Raw genomic sequence first — 20,388 nt, 5'->3', positions numbered from 1 at the left:
TAAGAGTCAATGCAAATGATGTATCTGAAAATGATGTCCTGTATTAGAACATTAAATGTTTCTCACATATATATGAAACCGACAATTACAAAATTATAAGTTACAAATCAATGTTTCTCAAAGCATGTTCCAAATAACACTCATTCTACAGGATGTTAGTACATGTCATTCACAAAAGAGGTCAAAGATTAAATATGTTTGAGAAACAGCTAGACAGGTTTCTTAGCTGGGCCTTCAGAGTGCTAAAATGCGCTGTAACATTTTTAAAGGGGCACAAACAAAGCAGCATTTCCCGAATGTATTTGACTTCAGAATCTTTCTTTTGGGACACCTAGTTGGCTCAGTTGGTAGAGCATGCAACTCTTGATCTCGGGGTCATGAGTTCAAGTCCCACACTGGGCACAGAGCTTACTTAAAAATAAACAAAACTGGATTCAATAAACACTTTTAAAAAATTGATGTTATTAAAAAAAGAATCTTTCAAATAGCATCTCAGATACTGTTTGAAGAAACAGAATTTAAAACAGAAAGTTGGTCGTAGTTTTTAATTGCTAAGGAACTTTGGCAAAAATGGAAATTCGCTGAGGTTATCAAGCTAAGATGTATAAGCATTCACCTACTGTCTCACTGGGAAAAGTGTAGTCTGTTTTGAGACTATACCTTTAAATGAAAAGCAATTAGAGCTCAGTTAATATCCTTTCTCCAAAGGTAATTCCTTCATCCAATTCCCAACCCTCTGTAAAATATCTCACCAGTATTTCTATTTTAAAAGTGGCAAATATTACACTGAATAGACATTTATCTTTAATATCGTAAGAAACAAACTTTACTCTATATAGTTACTACTGCAAACTTAAGAATACCTACCCATGAATTTGCAGTTATTTCAAAACTATCTACTTACTAATGCCCAAATATGTCTTTTACTTGTAACTTCATGTCTCCACTCATGCTATCCCCTATGACCTAGTGCCCTACTTTGCAAATACCATAAAACCTACTAAGGCCCTGCTCAAGTTCCACATCGTCTAGAAAACCTTCGTAGATATTTCACTCCCACGGTTATCATAAATCTTCAAGATATATATACATATATATACACACATATATATGTATATATACATATATATGTGTGTGTATATACACACATGTATATATACACATTATGTATAATATATATTATATATTTACACACATGAAAGTTTATAATAACCAACTACTTACTATTTTCACTAACTTTTTGTTAGTTTATAGTTTATATAGTTTATATATACACACATGTATATATACACATTATGTATAATATATATTATATATTTACACACATGAAAGTTTATAATAACCAACTACTTACTATTTTCACTAACTTTTTGCTTTGAATCCCTTACTTTTACCAATATATTAAGAAAGGAAAATTTGAGAATCATTTTAGTCATAGAATTTAGAAGCCATTTAATTCAACTTTTAAATTTTTACACATAAAGAAAATGAGGCCCAGAGAGGTCAAGTGCCTTGGTAAAGGTTATGAAGCTAGTTAGTGGCAGAACTATTCTGACTTTAAGTCCACATTCATTTTACCATAGCACTTTCTACAAATTCCTTGAAAGAATGAATGTTGGACTCAATGTCATTGGCTATAATTTTAGAGATCTTTTAAGTAGGGTTGCCAGATTTAGCAAATAAAAATATGAGATGCTCATGCAACTTACACCAAAAATTTTTGGGGTTTCTCTGAAATTCACATTTAACTGGGCATCCTACTTTAGAATAAAAAGGAATATTAGAAGCAAAAAGAGCAACTTGAAAAAAAATCCTGAGAAAATAACATTAGTAAACTGCTTAATCAAAACATTTTCCTAGGACATGGTACTACTTAAAATGTCTTCCTTTTAGGACACCAATCAATTCAACAAACAGAAATACATCATCAGATCTAATAAATCTAAAGAAATACCTTTGGAATTCTAATTTTGGTCCAGCACTAACAATATACAGTGCAAGTAATGACCTATCAGATAAAGGGCTAGTATCCAAAACCTATAAAGAACTTATAAAACTCAACATCCAAAAAACAAATAATCCAATCAAGAAATGGGCAGAAGACATGAACAGACATTTCTCCAAAGAAGACATACAAATGGCCAACAGACACATGAAAAAGCGCTCAACATCACTCAGCAGCAGGGAAATAGAACTCAAAACCACAATGAGATACCACCTCACACCAGTCAGAATGGCTAAAATTAACAAGTCAGGAAATGACAGATGTTGGCGAGGATGCGGAGAAAGGGAAACCCTCCCACACTGTCAGTGGGAATGCAAGCTGGTACAGCCACTCTGGAAAACAGTATGGAGGTTCCTCAAAAAGTTGAAAATAGAGCTACCCTATGACCCAGAAATTACACTGCTGGGTATTTACCCCAAAGACAGAAATGTAGTGATCTGAAGGGGCACCTGCACCCCAATGTTTATAGCAGCAATGTCCACAACAGCCATACTGTGGAAAGAGCCCAGATGTCCATTGACAGATGAATGGAAAGAAGATGTGGTGTATATATATACAATGAAATATTATGCAGCCATCAAAAATCAAAATCTTATCATTTGCAACGATGTGGATGGAACTAGAGGGTATCATGCTAAGTGAAATAGTCAATCAGAGAAAGACAATTATCATATGATCTTACTGATATGCGGAATTTAAGAAACAAGACAGAGGATCATAGGGGAGGAGAGGAAAAAATGAAACAAGATGAAACCAGAGAGGGAGAAAAACCATAAGAGACTCTCAATCATAGGAAACAAACTGAGGTTTGCTGGAGAAGAGGGGGTGGGGGATGGGGTGACTGGGTGATGGACACTGGGGAAAGTATGTGTTGTGGTGAGCGCTGGGCATTGTGTAAGACTGATGAATCACAGTCCTGTACCCCTGAAACAAATATATGTTTTAAAAAAATGAACAGGAATAAACCTGCAGACCAAAAAAAAAAAAAAAAGAAGGAGAAATTACATGGACAATTATGCAGTATTTTTGGTAATGAGGAAATGTTAGCTCACTAAACTAAAGTCTGAAGAGGTGGTAAAAAAAAAAAAAAAAAAAAAAGAAATACAGTGCAAGTATCCCTCAACATATGCATATATTTTACACCAAGAAGATGGCTGTAAAAAGTTTCATTAAACAGATTTTACTGGACATCTAAGTTGAGAATAGGTGGGCCAGTACAAAAGGTATCATCCAAATCATGGGCTCTGTCTATAGGGGGATAAATCACAGACAACAAGGCTAGCATCTGGGTCACTAAGCCAGCAAGCTTGAGCAGGTGGGAGGCGTGGCAACTTCTTGCCATTTACATAGTAATAAGAAAGAACAAGTCATTCTACCTCTCATCCCTAAAAGGAGAAAAGGATCAAGAATTTTGCTTTATTGGGAATAAAAATCAAGAATGAAGTGATTAAATTTCCAGCCAAACCAACCAGTTCGAATGCCAAAAATCTCATTGTTAGGGAATAGATTTCTTTCCCTAGTTTACGCTGTCACAGAGTGGTTCTTCATAATGATGACACCTGCACTTTGCAGCAAGACTATGTAAAATTAGCATAGTCTATGAAATTTTCACAAAGATTCTAACAATTGGAAAAAAGAAAATTCATTTGAAAATAAAAATATGTATTAATCCAAATATTTAAAAATGAGTCACATTCATTTCTTCCTTTAGTCAATGATTCACGCAACAAATATTGGTTGTGAGTTAATATGTGCAACTGCATGAGACTAAGTGCTATTTAAACATTGAAGTGGTATATAATACAAATAGTGTCCAGATTCTATATATGTAGCTTTTCATAAAGGTCACTTACTCTGTTTGGAATATAAATGGCATTTTTTATTCCATAAAATTATGTTTATTGTCACCAAATAAAATCCACATTTAGTTCATGATATGTATGCAATACTACAGAATTTAATCATTATATTTAATAAACAAGATTTCTATGGAAAAAGGCCATCAGTGTTATAACTTAGGATGATACCGTTTTAGCTTATTCCTGATTAGAGCCAGGAGCAAAAGTGGGAGCAAAGGTTTCAACTCCTACAGGATGAGAAAGAGAAAAGAAGGGAAATTAATAGGAAAGGACTGGGGGAAGGAGGGAAGAGACAGGGACAGAAGCTGGTGGAAGTCAGGGAAATGGAACATGTGATCTGGGGTGATGGGAAAAAAAAAAGATTTCCACTCTGATGTACCTAATTTAGGGGAAAGATGTCAACAAAGTTAGGATAAAGAATCAAGTATGGACAGTATTTTCAGCAGCTGGTCAGTAAGCTAATGAGGGAAATCACTGTGATCCCAAAATAACAAATTAAGACAAAATTTCAGGTGGTCTCCCACAAGTTTTCTATTGAAGTTAATAATACACAAAACCCCTTTCCCTTTCCTTCCTTTTTTCTCTTTCTCTTCTTATAGAGGTATCGGTGACCAGGTGACCAAAATGAATAGAAAAACTGTATAATAATAAAGAAACTTTAACCCAACTGGAAAATAAGATCTCTCAATACTTACCATTTCTTTCACCTCAATTCAAATGCTATAGAACATGTTTAAAGAGCTTGCACTAGGATACATTTTTAAAAACGTGATATACTATAGCGCAGGAAATACACTTCTGGTCTTAGTATATAACAAAAACACAAATTTTCAAAGAAGAAAACTCGAAAAGCCACAAGAATTTTTAAAGAATGAATCTATATTAATGTTTCTTCCTTCTTCATAGAATAACCATATGTACAACTTACAATTCCCGGAATATATTTTAAAGGCTGGTCTCACTACAAGTCATTATAAGGCTGATACACTGAAAACGTTTGCTTGTTGTTTCATACATTTTACCAAAGGCAAAGCCATTATTTTCGCCAAAAGTATTCTAGAAATTGAGTTCTAATCATCAACAGTTTTTCCTAAACACCTTCATCCAATTAACCTTCATTTTGTACTTCTACTTACTTGGCACCTATGACATGCTTTCTAGGACACAGTTACCACCACCAAAAAATAGTTTAATGAATATATCTATTAATTAATGTATGTATTTCCCAAACAATACATATATATGAACCTACATAGTCTATTCATAAAGGCACTTTTTTTCTTTGAAATATATACCTTTTGACCTCCTGGAGCTTCAACTGTGTGATGTTCTTTCAATTTCTGTTCTTGTTCCATAATGTCTTTCAAATGTTCATTTACCTTAAAATATAAAAACATTAATTTGAATTTATATTCAAATATGACAATAAAATAACATGCACCATAAAATGCCTGTGGTCAGATCTTTGATGTCAAATATCAGTACCACTCAAATGAGAAAATTTCACTTTCCCGACCAGAAAAAATGTATTTTACAGGTGTTTTATTTGATATTCTAAAGTTAATTTAAAAATTTCTTGAATACTTACTATAGTATGTCAGGAGCTGGTTAGAGTTCTAGAGAAAAAAGGTACTCAATAATTTCCAATTTTAATACTTAGGAAACAAACTATTTTAATTTTTAATTTTTTTTAAATTTTATTTATTTGAGAGAGAGAGAGAGAGAGAATGTGAGAGAGCACAAGCAGGGTGAGCAACAGAAGGAGAGGGAGAAGCAGGATCCCCGCTGAGCAGGAAGGCGGATGCAGGGCTTGATCCCAGGACCCTCAGATCATGACCTAATCCGAAGGCAGATGCTTAACCGACTGAGCCACCCAGGCACCCCAACAAACTTTTAATAAAAATTTTATTATCTATTTTAGGACTTGTAAATAGAAATTATTTTCCTTAAAATTAATGTTTTCATTATCAATAGAAAACACTTCCGTTTTTTTGTTTTTTTTTTTTTAAGATTTTATTTATTTGACAGAGGGAGTGACAGCCAGTGAGAGAGGGAACACAAGCAGGAGGAGTGGGAAAGGAAGAAGCAGGCTCCCAGCGGAGGAGGGAGCCTGATGCGGGGCTCGATTCCAGGATTCTGGGATCACACCCTGAGCCAAAGGCAGATGCTTAACGACTGAGCCACCCAGGTGCCCCCACTTTAGGTGTTTTTTCTTAATGGCGTGAAGCATTTTTTATTTTATTATTTCAATTCCAGTATAGCTAACATACAATGCTGTGTTAGTTTCAGGCGCCCAATATAGTGATTTAACAATTCTGTGTAAGATCAGTGCTCATCAAGATACTCGCTTCATCCCCTTCACCTATTTCAACTATCCCCCCAAACCTTCTCCCCTCTGATAATCATGTTTGTTCTCTATAGTTAAAAGTCTGTTTTTTGGTTTGTGTCCTTTTTTCCTTTGTTTATTCTGTTTCTTAAATCCCACATAAGTGAAATCATACAGTATTTGTCTTTCTCTGACTTATTTCACTTAGCATTATCCTCTTTAGATCTATCCATGCTGTTGCAAAGGGCAAGATTTCCTTTTTTAATGGCTAAATAATATTCCTCTGTGTGTGTGTGTGTGTGTGTACACCATATAATAGAAAACACTTTAAATCAAGTTCTTAATCATAGACATGCCCCTGAATCATGAGTGGGTTTTATCGTGGTCATAAGGCCACAGCTAAAATAGATGAAAAAATTCTCCCTATGAGAACTTTTTTAGAAGAAGGTCTAATTTATCTCCTATTAGATTATTCAAAACACCCATAATCCAAAAAGGTTAAGAAACAGTCTACATAGTACATAAAATATTTCTTAAGAATAGTTAAAAAAATTCTGGATTTTGAGCTAATGATTTTAAGGTCACTCTGGTAATGAAAAATAAATGTTCAGATTGTTTAATTATAGCACTCTGGAAAACATTAAGCCATTATCAACCACCATAACCCTAAATTAAACCCATAATTTTCTGAACTCTTCTATTGCCTAAAATTCAGTTTAGTGGCTAAAAACAAATGGAGACTTTTAATTTATAAATTTTTTAAAAGATTTAATTCATTTATTCATGAGAGACAGAGAGAGAGGCAGAGGGAGAAGCAGGCTCCCTGATCTATCCCAGGACCCTGGGATCATGACCTAAGCTGACGGCAGACGCTTAACTGACTGAGCCACCCAGGCACCCAATTTATGATAAATTTAATTAACAATAATCACTAAGAGTCTTCTCTATTCATGATATTTCTAACGGGTTATAAGGGATTTAATCAACAGATTTATTTTGGTATGTGAATCTGAAGCACTCTAAGATTTCCTAGTTAATCTCTTAGATCATCAATTTGGTTGTATAATATACTCTAAGAGACAGCAGAATTAGAAAAGACCTGGGTCTGAATCAAAACCTGCACTTACAAGCTATGACCTTAATAATTTTTTGATGCCTCTCAGCCTCAGATGCTAGTTTGAATAAAAGCTACTTCATAAGGAGGTTTGGGGTATTATGGCTCTAAAATGGTCCCCATTGATCCCCTTGAGTGTGGGCAGGACCTAATTTGCTTCTAACCAACAGAATACAACTAAGGTGATGGGATATCACGTCAATGATCATGTTACATAACATTCTAATTTCCCTCTTGCTTGATGAAGCAAGCTGTGAGCTGCCCTACTGAGAGGCCCACACAGCAGGGAACTGCCAGCCTTGTCCCCATCCCAGAGACAGTAAGAAACTGAGGCCCTCAGTCCAACTGCCTGCACTGAACCTGCCAACAACCACATGAACTTGGAAGTGGATCCTCCTGTAGTTACACTTCCAGATAACACAGCAGGCCTGGCCAACACCTTGTCTGCAGCCTTGTCACGGACTCTGAGATAGACGATGTAGCTAAGCAGTGCCTGGTTTTATAACCCACAGAAACTGGCTAATACTGAAATAATAATAGATAAGCAATTAAATAAGTAGCTGAGATAATACAGAGAATAAAAGAGATAATGTATAAAAGGTACCAAGTAAAGTACATGATACACAGCACATACACCATAGACAGAACTACAGTCTTTGCTTATAAACAATATATCCCCAAAGCAACACCAGATGGCTGAATGTCTGGAAGCGCTTTAACAAACCCTAATAAAATACTGTAAGTTGACGTAATGGTACCAACCATCCTAAATACCAAAATCATGATTATAAGAAAATTTTACATGTTGATAATTCATAAACTATCCTAATAGGGAGAATAAGAGAAAACTTCGTGACATGTTGTAGACGTGACAAGACATGCTATGCTATTAACCTACTTGGGTACCCAACACAGAGAAATGAAGTAATTAGCTTAGTGACTCTCAAACCAGTTCCCAAATGCTGGCTACTAAGTTCTACCGCTGAAGCTGAATCACGGTATTTTTTGTGCAACTCAAGGATGAAAGTTAAAGGAAGGTACACAGAGCTCATGATGACTTCGAGGTAGATCACCACCTGAACCAGTGTTGAGGATGAGTGAGCTAGAGAATATAACAAATAATTAGATTTAGCAATATGAATTAGGTAAAAATAAATTTGCTAAAATGATGTATTAAATTTAAAATACTAATTTAAAAATATACACTAGCTTTTTTTTTTTTTTTAAATATAAAATAGTAGGGCTCCTAGTGGGCTCAGTCGGTAGAGCACATGACTCTTGATCTCAGGGTTGTGAGTTCCAGCCCCAGGCCGGGTGTACAAGATTACTTAAAAAAAATAATAAATTAATTAGAAATAAATTAAAATACAAAATAGTAATGTGTGTCCTTGCTTTAATGTAAGTTTAAAGTTAGTCAATATTTTACTTTCCTCTTGAACAATACAAAAACCTTACAAACGCTTTAAATCAAATAGCTTTCTTCCATCTCCATGTTATTTCACCTAGAATTATAGTTCTTTCTTCTTACGGGTCTCAAAATTAGACACTATGATTTTTTGTAATACTTATTTACACTTACTCACATGTCTGATTTTGCTTTTCATCATTCCTTCCTATATCCCACCTCTTTAAGGTTCAATTTCCTTCTTACTGCAGTACCACCTTTTTAGTTCTTTCTGCAACGGAAGTGATGTACTGCCTTTCTTTGAACAAATCTTGATTTCACCTTTAATCTTGAATAAAAGGTCTAGAACCCTAGGTTCATTGTTATTTTTCTTCAACACTTTGTAGATTTTGCTGCACTGTCTTCTGGTTGCGAACATTACTGTTAAAAAGTCTACTGTAGTCTAACTGCCATTCTTTTAAGAGACTCTGTCTTTTATTTTTGGAGTTCTGCAGATTTATTACTATACATGTGTCAGTGTGGATTTATTTTAATTTATCCTGGTTGGAACTCACTGTGCTTCCTGAATTTGAAAGTTTTTATCTTTGCTGTAGAAAATTTTATATCTTGGGGCATCTGGGTGGCTCAGTTAGTTAAGCATCTGCCTTTGGCTCGGGTCATGATCTCAGGGTCCTGAGATGGAGCCCCGCATCTGCTTCTCCCTCTCTCTCTGCCCCTCCCCTCCCCCTGCTCTTGCTCTCTTTCTCTAACAAATAAATAAAATCTTAAAAAAAAAAAAAAAAAAGAAAAAGAAAAAATTTTGTATCTCTTCAAACATACTCTCTCTCCCCCACTTCTCTCTAAAAATCTCTTTTTGGAATTCCGATTAGGCCTGCAGACCTATCTATGAAGCTTGATTTCATATATTCCATCTCACCTCTCAGGGCTTCATTCTGGGTAATTTCCTCTGTTAACTAATTCCCTCTTTAACTAGGTCAAATCTTCCATTTTAGACTTTTGTGATTTTCAATGACTAAAATTTTGCATTCCTAAAGTTACATCTGGTTTTTTTTCCATTATGCCCTCCATGGTGGTTTTTTTTTTGTTTGTTTTTTAATTTTAGTTAACATACAGTGCAATATTGGTTTCAGGAGTAGAATTCAGTGATTCATCACTCACATACAACACCCAGTGCTCATCACAACAGGTGCCCTCTTCAATACTCATCACCTATCTAGTCCATCCCCCACCTCTTCCCTCCCACAGTGCCTTATTCTTTCCTACAAATGTTATTCCATGTTATATTTTTGGTCATTTAAACATTTATTTTTGTAGTCTTTTTCAGACCGTTCTACTTTCTCAAGTTCTCATTTGTTAGTTTACTAACTCTTATACGTGCTAGCCCACTTCTTCACGTGTTTCATAATTTTTGATTGTCAGCACTTCCGCATCTGCAGCGAAGGTTCTCCCTCTCCCACCGCCTGAAAGACTCATGGCTTTGGATATGGAAGTGAACTTTCAGAGTATTTTTAAATTTGCTTCTCTGACAGGTGTCAGAAAGAGATCACTGGCCTGGTACTAGTATTCTGTTAATGTGTTGCTTTCTCCCTTTTTTCCTTGCTCATCAGTTGGGTGCTCATGCTCCTACGTGGTCAGTCCAGGAGGCCTCTTTCCCAGACCTAGACAGAGACTCACAATCAGCCTAATAATCACGAGAGCCTCATTCTTCCTGCTAGAAGGTGGTTTAGGTACAGGCATGAGAACCAATCTTCGTCAATGGGACCTCCTGGTGGGAGGACCAGCTGAAGGAAAGTTTTCCTTGTGAACAGAAGAGTCCAGAAGACCCTCTCATCTTTGCTAGACATTATTATAATTACATATGATCCCTGGAATCATTATACACTGCTGCCATTATACAACCATGAATGGAAATATCATATACAGTTAAGAATAACAGAAGAGAAAAGATGGAAAGCTCCTGCATTCTTGTTGACACTGTTGAGCCCCTAAATTAACTAACCTTGGATATGCCCTACCTCCAGACATGCTGCTATGTGAGATAATAAATCCTTTAAGCTACTTATAGTTGGGTCTTCTGGCACTTAAAAGCACAGCTGACGCCTCCCTTTTACTGAGGGTACAACTTTTCATGTGTCTTAGCTTGGTTGGTCTAAACAGGTTCCAGTTCCAACTCCCCACAGCAGGCAAAACTAAGGCTAACGTTATCTTGTGTCCAAGTGACTTTAAAACTCCAGTCTAGGCTTGGTAGCCCACTGAGAAGGCCAGCAAAACTTTCAGTCCCCACTTTGTTTCTGCACCTGAGAACATCCTTGTCTTTAAAACACAGCTGTGTAATATAAACTTTTCTAATTACATTTTATCAAACATGTCTAGGTGTTTATAACCAGGAGAGCTTAGTCTTAATCCGACATGTTGCCAAAATCACAAATATTTTCTGTCTTGGTGATATATATGTTATAAGGCAGTTTTATAACTTATGTGCATCTTGAAGCATTTTGGTCAATTTACAATTGTGTGGGGGGAGGGTGAGGCACAGAGGGGGGACAGGACTAAAACCAGTTTTCTTTTCTTTTTTTTTTTTAAAGATTTTATTTATTCGACAGAGATAGAGACAGCCAGCGAGAGAGGGAACACAAGCAGGGGGAGTGGGAGAAGAAGAAACAGGCTCATAGCGGAAGAGCCTGATGTGGGGCTCGATCCCATAACGCCAGGATCACGCCCTTAGCCTAAGGCAGACGCTTAACCGCTGTGCCACCCAGGCGCCCCTAAAGCCAGTTTTCTAACTGGGAACATTTATCTTATTCTGTTGCTTTGGGGGTTTGTGTGTGTGTTTTCTTTCTTTTCTTTCTCTTCTTTCTTTCTTTCCTTTTTTTTTTTTTTTAAGTTAAAAAAAGAAATACTTTCAGGGACACCTGGGTTGCTTAGTCGGTTAAGTGTCTGCCTTCAGCTCAGGTCATGATTCCAGGGTCCTGGGATTGAGTCCCACATCGGGGTCCTTGCTCAGTGTGGAGCTTGCTTCTCCCTCTGCCTGCTGCTCCCCCTGCCTGTTCTCTCTCTGACAAATAAGTAAATAAAATCTTAAAAAAAATTTTTTTAATTTAAAAAAAATTAATTAAAAAGAAATACTCTCTAATTCATTATCATGTAGTTGTAATTAATCTATCAGTTTGGAAATATCTTCATGATGTTTTAAAAAGTTTTTATCTAATTCTGTTCAAAAAGCAGACTGGTCACATATCAACATTTTAAACCACTATTCATTCATTTATTTATTCACACATTCAAACAGCTACTTACTGAATGCTAGTTATATGCCAAACATTGTATCAGGAGACTAGAGATACAATGATACATAAATCCAGAATGGTCCCTATACTCACAGAACCAAAAACAGGGGCAAAAGACAAAAAAAAAAAAAAAAAAAAAAAAATGCAATTCATTAAAAGAGCTGTAAATAAAGATGTGAGAAGAATAGAACAGGGACAGGGGGACCTATTTTAGGAAGGCTGGATATATCAGAGACGTAACTTAAGCTGTGATCTAAGGATAAAAAGCTGGCCATGATAAAAATAGAAAAAACAGCATTCCAGACAAGAATAAACAATATAAGCAAAGGCCCTGTGGTCAGGGAAAATTCAGTATGTTTGAGGAAATGAAAAAACAGTATGGCTGAAACATGTTGAACTCAAAGGAGGCGTTACAAGATGAAACTGGAAAGAGAGGTAGGGCCAAATAATGTAAGGTTCATATGTTCATAACGTCTGTGTACCCCTGCATGATTTAGTCATTTAGTACAATCTTGTCTTCTGTGGTTTTGCTTGTTTTTAAGTTCAAATTCATTTTTAGCCAATTATACTGAAGTTAGCCATGTTATTCCCATTTTTCTATGATAGGTTTTTTATACCTATGGGTTTATTATCCAGAAAAAATGGCAACTTAGGTTAGGGTGAACCAAAATAAGAGCCAAAAGGAGCAAATACATACTAAATCTGAGAGGCAAGAGCGAAGTGAAGTCACGATGAGAGAATAAATAATGAAGCTGGTATTGGTAGACTGGAGCAAGAAAAAAATACACTGGGAGGTTCAGGTTGAATCAAATGGTTTCAACCTTTATCTAAAAACTGAATAGGGTGGATATGACTGCATAATGGTGCTAAGCATTCCCATTTAAGTGATTTCTTTATCCTTCTAGAGAATCCAAAAGTTCTAACAGGCCTAGCTTAATTCTGCAACTTTACCTACCTCTTTGATTTATTAAACATCCTCTCTTTGCCAAGCACTGCACTAGTCTAGGCACCAAGACTAAAAAAAGATGGGCACTGACCTGTCCTCACATAGATTATTATAGTTTGTTTAAGTGATTAAGTAATTACAAACTCTCAAAAGGCTATGATGTAAAGAAATGAAATGTTATAGCAGAAAATAAGACATGACAGGTGCCCACTTCAAATAAGGTTGTGAGGAAAAAGTACGATGTAAACTGAGAAATGATGGAATGGAAGCCACACAAAACCTTGAGAGATGAGCTGCCCAGGAACAGGGGACATCAAGATCAGAGGCCCGGGGTGAGGCATACAGCTGGAATGAAGTGAGAGCAGTGAGAAAGGAGAGCAGGGGCCATGAGCCGAGGATGGAGAAGTACACAGGGCCAGATTAGATGGTACTCTGTAGGCCATGGCACATTCTGCATTTTAAGTGTAAACTGAAGCCCCTATGAGTTTTTAACAAAGGAATGACATGATGCAAGTTACAATGTAAGAAGATACTCTTACAGAGTTCTGGTTCTGGTAATAGTGGAATAGCATATATTACAGTAAGCTTGCCAGAACCGCAATTATAAATCGGACAAAATATAAAAAGCAATTGTTGAAGGTACTGGAGAACAACCAAAAGCAGGCAGAAATGGGAAAGGACATGACCTTTGAAAGAAAGGAACATGCTGAGGGCGATCTATGTCTCTATGGCTTTCTCCTCAATCCACACAATGCACGGTGGCCTGAACTCAAGCAGAAAACGAGTCTTGTTGGAATGAGGAACTGAGGGAGAAATCTGAGACTGTGAGAATGGCTAGACTTTGAGGAAGAGTACCCTGGGAAAGAAGGAATCACTACGAGGGAGACCCCAGCTCCATGTATAAACTGCACTCAAACCCTTGGCTGAGCCCTGAGCTATGCAGCGCGGGAAAGACTCCAAGGAGCACAGAGGGGAACAAGTGCCAGCGCACTGAAGAAGCCGCCTGCTGCAGAGGACACGGTGTGGCGCTTGAGTCCTACCAACACCGCCGGTTCTCCGCTGAAACTTCAGAAGGGTCACACATGATTTACAAGTAAAGACTGAATTTAGGATGAGTATAGAGAAGTATTACTGGACTTGTCAAAATGGAAGCCAGAGGTTCTGTGTATGGAGGAGTGGGATTGTACCTGGATGGGGAAATGTTGTTTATCAGGATGGGAAATACTACAGTAAGTCTGTATTCTTGTGAGAATGAGCCAGCAGGGAGGGAGAACTGGATGATGCAGGAGAGTGAGGGAAAAACACCGAGGGGTCCACACACCAGCAGCACTAGCACCACCTGACGCTCCTTAGAAATGCAGGCTCTCCACCCACACCCCAGACCCATCAAGTCAGATCCTTCATTTTAACACGTTCCCAGGTGACTCATTCACACATGAAAGCTTGATAAGAACTGAAACAGAGGATCAACGACCACGACAAAGGAAGAAAGAGTTCCAGAGCAGTAAGTAAAGAGAAACTGCCCTTTGATAGGATGTGGGAGGGGGAGACTTTCTCCACCTTAACAGCAGGAAAGAAAGCAAGCTAAGGAGCACTGAAAGGTTTACAGATTTGGTGGCAAGAAGAGAAAATTCCCACCTGATGGCTCCCCATCTCTGGTCTCAAAAAAGGATGAAGCAAGGTCCTCAACTGACAGTAACAAGGGATGGGTTATGGAAAGTCTGAGGACTAGAGAAGAAAGGATGAAATCGTCTTGAAACGTGGGAAAGTGAACTTCTTAGGGACACACTTCTTGGCCTGGCAAAGCACTGAAGGTCCACTTGAAGTTTGTACTTATAAATTTAAAATGAAACTGGCTTCCTTGTGCAAATTTCTCTAGCAATATTTATCTCCATAGGTTCACCCTAGAGAGAAGGTGGGTAACTGTGCTCAACCAGGGTTTTATTGGATATATCACAGGGAGGGATAGGAGGCAGAATAACCGACAGTACTTGCAAGAATCTAGTTCAAAAAAGAAAACATCAACTGAGCCTATAGGAATGAACAGGCTCAATGGTTTGGAACTCATGATGAAGCTGAACACTGTTAAGAGTAGGGGGTATTAGAGTAAGTGAAGGGATTATTTAAGAATGAGATGCCTGCAAGAGGATATGAAGGTTATATCCTCATGATGAACAGGTCTAGGATGTGACCATAATTCTCCATAGCTAAGGAGGAGTGCAGAAAAAGATGGCTAAAGATGAAGAAAAAAAAAAAGGAACTCCAGGGGCAGAGTATTAAATGGGCCTTCTACGTTGATATTGATAATGATGATAAATGAAGTTTTTACATTTATAGCTTCTTGTTAGGCAAGCATTCAAGAAAGGATACCTGAAGATATAACTTTGTTAGATCTGTTCAGGTCTTGCTCATGGATAATGTTTCACTTTTTCTGGAGTAATAGTTGCAAATGAATGCAAATCAAGAAGAATTAACTACTCAGTCTGCCAAAGGGAGTGATAAATTGCAATTTAAGCATCTTCAGAGCACAAATAACTAATCACAGTTCCATAAAAATTTCCAAGAGGAATCTGCAATTGATACAATCTTATGCAACTTAGTCAAGCAAATCTAAGACTCATAATAGGAAACAGGACAAAATTACTTTGTTCTTGGATTCAAAAAATATTTACTCAACACTCACAGTGTATAATATCCTACTCCGAATGCTGGGAATTTTATAATTATCTATTATGAACTAAATCATTATTAAATGTCATTACAGATATTGCAGACTATATAGAAATCTATTTTAATCATTTTAACAGAATTTTTTTCTTAGTCAAAAGGTAATGGGAAATTTTAAGTAACTTAAACAACTTTAGCTTTCATTTTGATTTAAAACAAAAACAGTAACGGAGTGTGCCTTAGTCTGTTCAGGCTCCCGTAACAGCAATAACCACAGAATAGGTGGCTTATAAACAACAGAAATTTCTTTTTTCTTTTTTTATTTAAATTCAATTTAGTTAATATAGTGTATTATTAGTTTCAGGGATAGAATTGAGTGATTCATCCATTGCATATAACACCCAGTGCTCATTACATCAAATGAGCACCTTAATGTCCCTCACCCAGTTACCCCATCCCCCCACCCAACTCCCCTCCCGCAACCCTCAGTTGGTTTCCCATAGTCAAGAGTCTCTTACGGTTTGTCTCCTTCTGTTTTTATCTTATTTTTCCTTCCCTTTCCCTATGTTCATCTATTTTGTTTCTTAAATTCCACATATGAATGAAATCATATGATAATTCTCTTTCTCTGACTTATTTTGTTTAGCATAATATCCTCTAGTTCCATCCAGAAATTTATTTCTCATAGTTCTGGATGCAGGACATTCCAAGACCAAGGGACCAGCAGATTTGGTGTCTGGTGAGGGCCTGCTTCCTGGCCATCTCCCTGCTGTGACATCACATGGCAGAAGGAGCAAGGGAGCTCTCTGGGGCCTCTTTTATAAGGGCATTAATCCCATTATAACCTAATCACCTCCCAGAAGCCTCACTTCCTAATATCATCACATCGGGGGGTTAAGATTTCGACATAAGGATTTTGGGCAGAGAAAACCTGCAATCTGTAGCGGAGTAGCCATGCATAATAGAGGACTTCACTTTTTCTGGTTATAAGACTCATTTTTACTCAAGTGAGTATATTCCTACCTTATTAATCCAGTACATGACAGCATCCTCAATATCATAGGGCAGATCCGTGGCTTGAAAAAAAGCTGAATACTGTTGAGCACACGCAATTACTTTCTCTATACTGACCATTTCTACGGTGTAAGCCATCATTAGGGTATCTATCATGGCCAAATGAGCACTCTGCAAATAGAAAACAAGAACACAGAGTTTAAAAATTACACTTAAAAACTGCTGTTTATATATTTTAAAATATTAATAACTCCTAACAAAGAGTAACAGAACTAAAGAGTACAGAAGACAAGCCTTAATAAGAAAGCACAAATGAGAGATGAGCTAACTGAACCAAACTAATTTATTGTTGAAATAATTATTGAGGATCTTTAAGATACTCATTATTTTCTACTCAGAGAATGTTCCTTTTCCTGTTTTTCATATTTTTAATAATGTTGTAATCATTTACTCAGCAATACAATTTACAAACTTCAAAATGCTATGTCTGGTGCGCTGATTATTAATGGTACTAGTCAATTTCTGATCTTTGACTATGCTCTTGCCTAAGGCTTCACATCCACGTAGAAGTTTATGGATTCTACTTCTAAAATACCTCTCAAATCTACTGATTGCCACATTTCTCACACTTGAAGGAGACAAAGAACTAACTGATTCTCCTGGCTTCAGCTTCCTCATCCCGTTCACCCAGCAGCCCAAGACTTCCAATCGTTCCTTTGCCTTTTTTGTTGGTTGATGTTTCACATGTTTGCTTGTTTTTAAACACAAAAGTTTGCTTGTTCTATGGTGATTCTTAAAAGTTCCAAACATTACAAAGTACATAAAGTAGAAACTACCTCTCTCCTAGTCCTCCTTCCCTAGCAATGGGTACAGTCTGATATGTATTCTTACAAAATAATTTAATGCACACCAAACAGTAAACATTCACATTGTTTACTATTCTCTGGCATTACAAACAATGCTACAACATTATATTTCTCCAGAAATAATTCTTTACTGTGGGGGTACTGGGCCCAAGAACAGCCACATTTTAAGTTTCCATAAATAACCATTAATCTGCTTCCTAGAAAGTTTGTGGCAACCTTTATCTCCTGCCAAGAATGTTATCACTGTGCCTGTCTCCCCACATTTTTTGCCAGCATTTGATATCTTTCACTTTTATCATATGTATCTGTCTGAAAGGTTACAAAAAACCCCCACTCGTTTGACTTTGCATTTTTCTGAATGAGAATGACCATCTTTTTACATGTTAAACAAGGAATTTGTATTTTTTCCTTGGAAAACTGCCTACTGATATCTTTTGCCTACTTTTCTCTTTGGGATGTTCATCTTTCTTTATTTCTTGATTTGTTAGAGCTTTTACTATATTAGGAACATTAGCTCTGTGTCATTCTGATAGCAAATACACTTTCCTAGTTTGCCTTTGAATTTTAAACTTTGTTTAGAGTACGGTAAGCTATAGGGACATGCTAAACATATTCTTGGTAATATCTGTCAATCTCAGCGTTCTCCTTCAGAATTTGCCCCATGTTTACAAAAGGCTTTCCCACCCCAAGAACATGGAAATATTGTCATCTATTTTTTTCTATTACTTTAAATCTATCTAGAATTTGTTTTTGAAGACATTATAAACTAGGGACTAGTCATTTTTCCAAATCAGAGATTTCATAATATCATTCTCTCATGAAGTCTACCTCATTTACTTTATAAAAGTCTAAACTCCTTAAGAGAGGTGAAGTTCTTTAACAGTTGGTCCCTATCAGTTTAGCCTAATAACTTACCATTTCTTTCCCCCAACCACACTTCTTTCAAAACAGCCACAGAAGACTGCTGTTCCTCAAACCTGTCACCAATTTTCAGGTTTCCATGCCCTTGCTGTTGTCATCTTCCTTACAATATAGACTAAGTCCCGACATTGGCCTGATTGTCACCTTCATTGTAAAGGTTTTTTCCAAGTCATTTTCCAATCAAAATGCCTCATTTTTCCTACAGAATGAGTACAGGTTCCTACAAAATAGTGTTTGTACTTGCATTAAATTCTGACTTATGTGAAGTAGGGCATTGGGCACTGGTATTTTTAAAAAGCTCCCCAGAAACCAGGATTGAGCATCACTGACTTATTTCACCATAGTACAGTCACCTGTACACAACACTATTTCCCTAGTGAGACAGAACGACTCGAGGGCAAGGACATGATCTTAGTTATCTTCGTACTTCCTATACCTAACATGGTACCTGGCAACTAGCAAGAACTGGAAAGAAGGAAAGAAGCAGGGTGTCTGGGTGGCTCAGTTGGTTAACCATTCGACTCTTGATTTTGGCTCAGATCATGATCTCAGGGTCATGAGACTGGAGCGTGCTTAAGATTCTCTCTCCTTCTCCCTCTGCCCTCCCTGCTCACACAAGCTCCAAAAAAATTAAAAATTAAAAAAAGAAAGAAAGAAAGAAGCTAGTCTGTGGGTCACCATAAGGAATGAAGAGCTAACTTTACACTGAAGCTTAAGAAAGAGAGTTTTGACTAGGAGGTGATAGACTAGCCTATCAAAAAGTCAGCACTATTTATAGAAAGGCAGATACTTTATCTTAATAACGATAATCATAAAACCAATGGTGACTCCTACTTATTAAGTCTAACTTATGTGCCAGATACCATGCTGAGTACTTCGTTAATAAATTTTCAAATCTTTTCTGAAATAAAGCTGGAGATAATATACACTTACTATAACCCTCACAACTCTCTAAAGGAAGTATCATTTACATTTATATGTGAGGAAGCTGAAGCTCAGACAAATAGTTTGTCCAAACCTAATGTGCTCTTTCTACTGTATCAAGCAGTTGGCAGAAATCAAGTCATTTAGTTAGGCAAGAAATATGTTTTAGAAATGATAAATAAACATCATATACAAGAAAGAAAAATAAACATCAATAACTGTTTCAAATTCAGGTCATATTTTCATATTCTACCTTATCTGAGAAGTCTTTTCCAGACTGCTATTCCCCAGATAGCCCAGTTACTCCTTCAGACTCGAAGTGGCACACCGTATCAATTCTAGCATTTCCTTTCACTCAAGTCATTTATCTGTTTGTGTCCTCTCTATTAATAAACACTGGTCCTAGAGAGCAGAGATCCCATCTTTTTTATCTTAGTTCCTAGCACAATGTTTTAAGGAGGAAAGCTCTTAGAAATCAGTATTTAGGGGCGCCTGGGTGGCACAGTGGTTAAGCATCTGCCTTCGGCTCAGGGCGTGATCCCGGCGTTACGGGATCGAGCCCCACATCAGGCTCCTCCGCTATGAGCCTGCTTCTTCCTCTCCCACTCCCCCTGCTTGTGTTCCCTCTCTCGCTGGCTGTCTCTATCTCTGTCAAATAAATAAGTAAAATCTTAAAAAAAAAAAAAAAAAAAAAAAAGAAATCAGTATTTAAGAGAATTAAAAAATTTTAGCCTAACTCTTGAATAAAAATGTGGGAAAACATTTCAAGAGCTATAAAACCATTCATGCACTCTTTATCAAGATTCTTCCTCTCGGCAATTTATTCTACAGATATAATTTGAGAGGAAATAATAACTATGTGAATGAAAGTGACCATTATAACATTATATATAACAAAAAGGAAGGAAACAATGTTACAAACATAATGAGTAATTTATGGTACCTTAAACTATTTAACAGTAGGAGAAAATATGCACAATACAATACTGAGTGGAAAAAACAACACTGCACACAATAATGTTCAAGACACATACCCATATATATGCATACATAT

The 20,388-nt window shown here is 36.8% G+C and overlaps 1 protein-coding gene across 7 annotated transcripts in view; it reads right to left on the bottom strand.

The window, feature by feature from the left end:
• The window catches only part of CAMSAP2 (calmodulin regulated spectrin associated protein family member 2), a 111,612-nt gene that overhangs the window by 33,679 nt on the left and 57,545 nt on the right, over window positions 1-20,388 (bottom strand). For all 7 annotated transcript variants that reach the window (XM_044377779.3, XM_044377780.3, XM_044377781.3 and 4 more), the window contains exons 3-4: window positions 16,633-16,794; window positions 5,160-5,243 (exon numbers count right to left, since the gene is read on the bottom strand). In XM_044377779.3, coding sequence (XP_044233714.1) covers window positions 5,160-5,243; window positions 16,633-16,794 — 246 coding nt within the window. The remainder of the gene's footprint in view (window positions 1-5,159; window positions 5,244-16,632; window positions 16,795-20,388) is intronic.

The sequence above is a fragment of the Ursus arctos genome, unplaced genomic scaffold, assembly GCF_023065955.2.
Source record: "Ursus arctos isolate Adak ecotype North America unplaced genomic scaffold, UrsArc2.0 scaffold_2, whole genome shotgun sequence".
Lineage (NCBI taxonomy): Eukaryota > Metazoa > Chordata > Mammalia > Carnivora > Ursidae > Ursus > Ursus arctos.
This window is presented reverse-complemented; position numbering and strand designations above follow the sequence as displayed.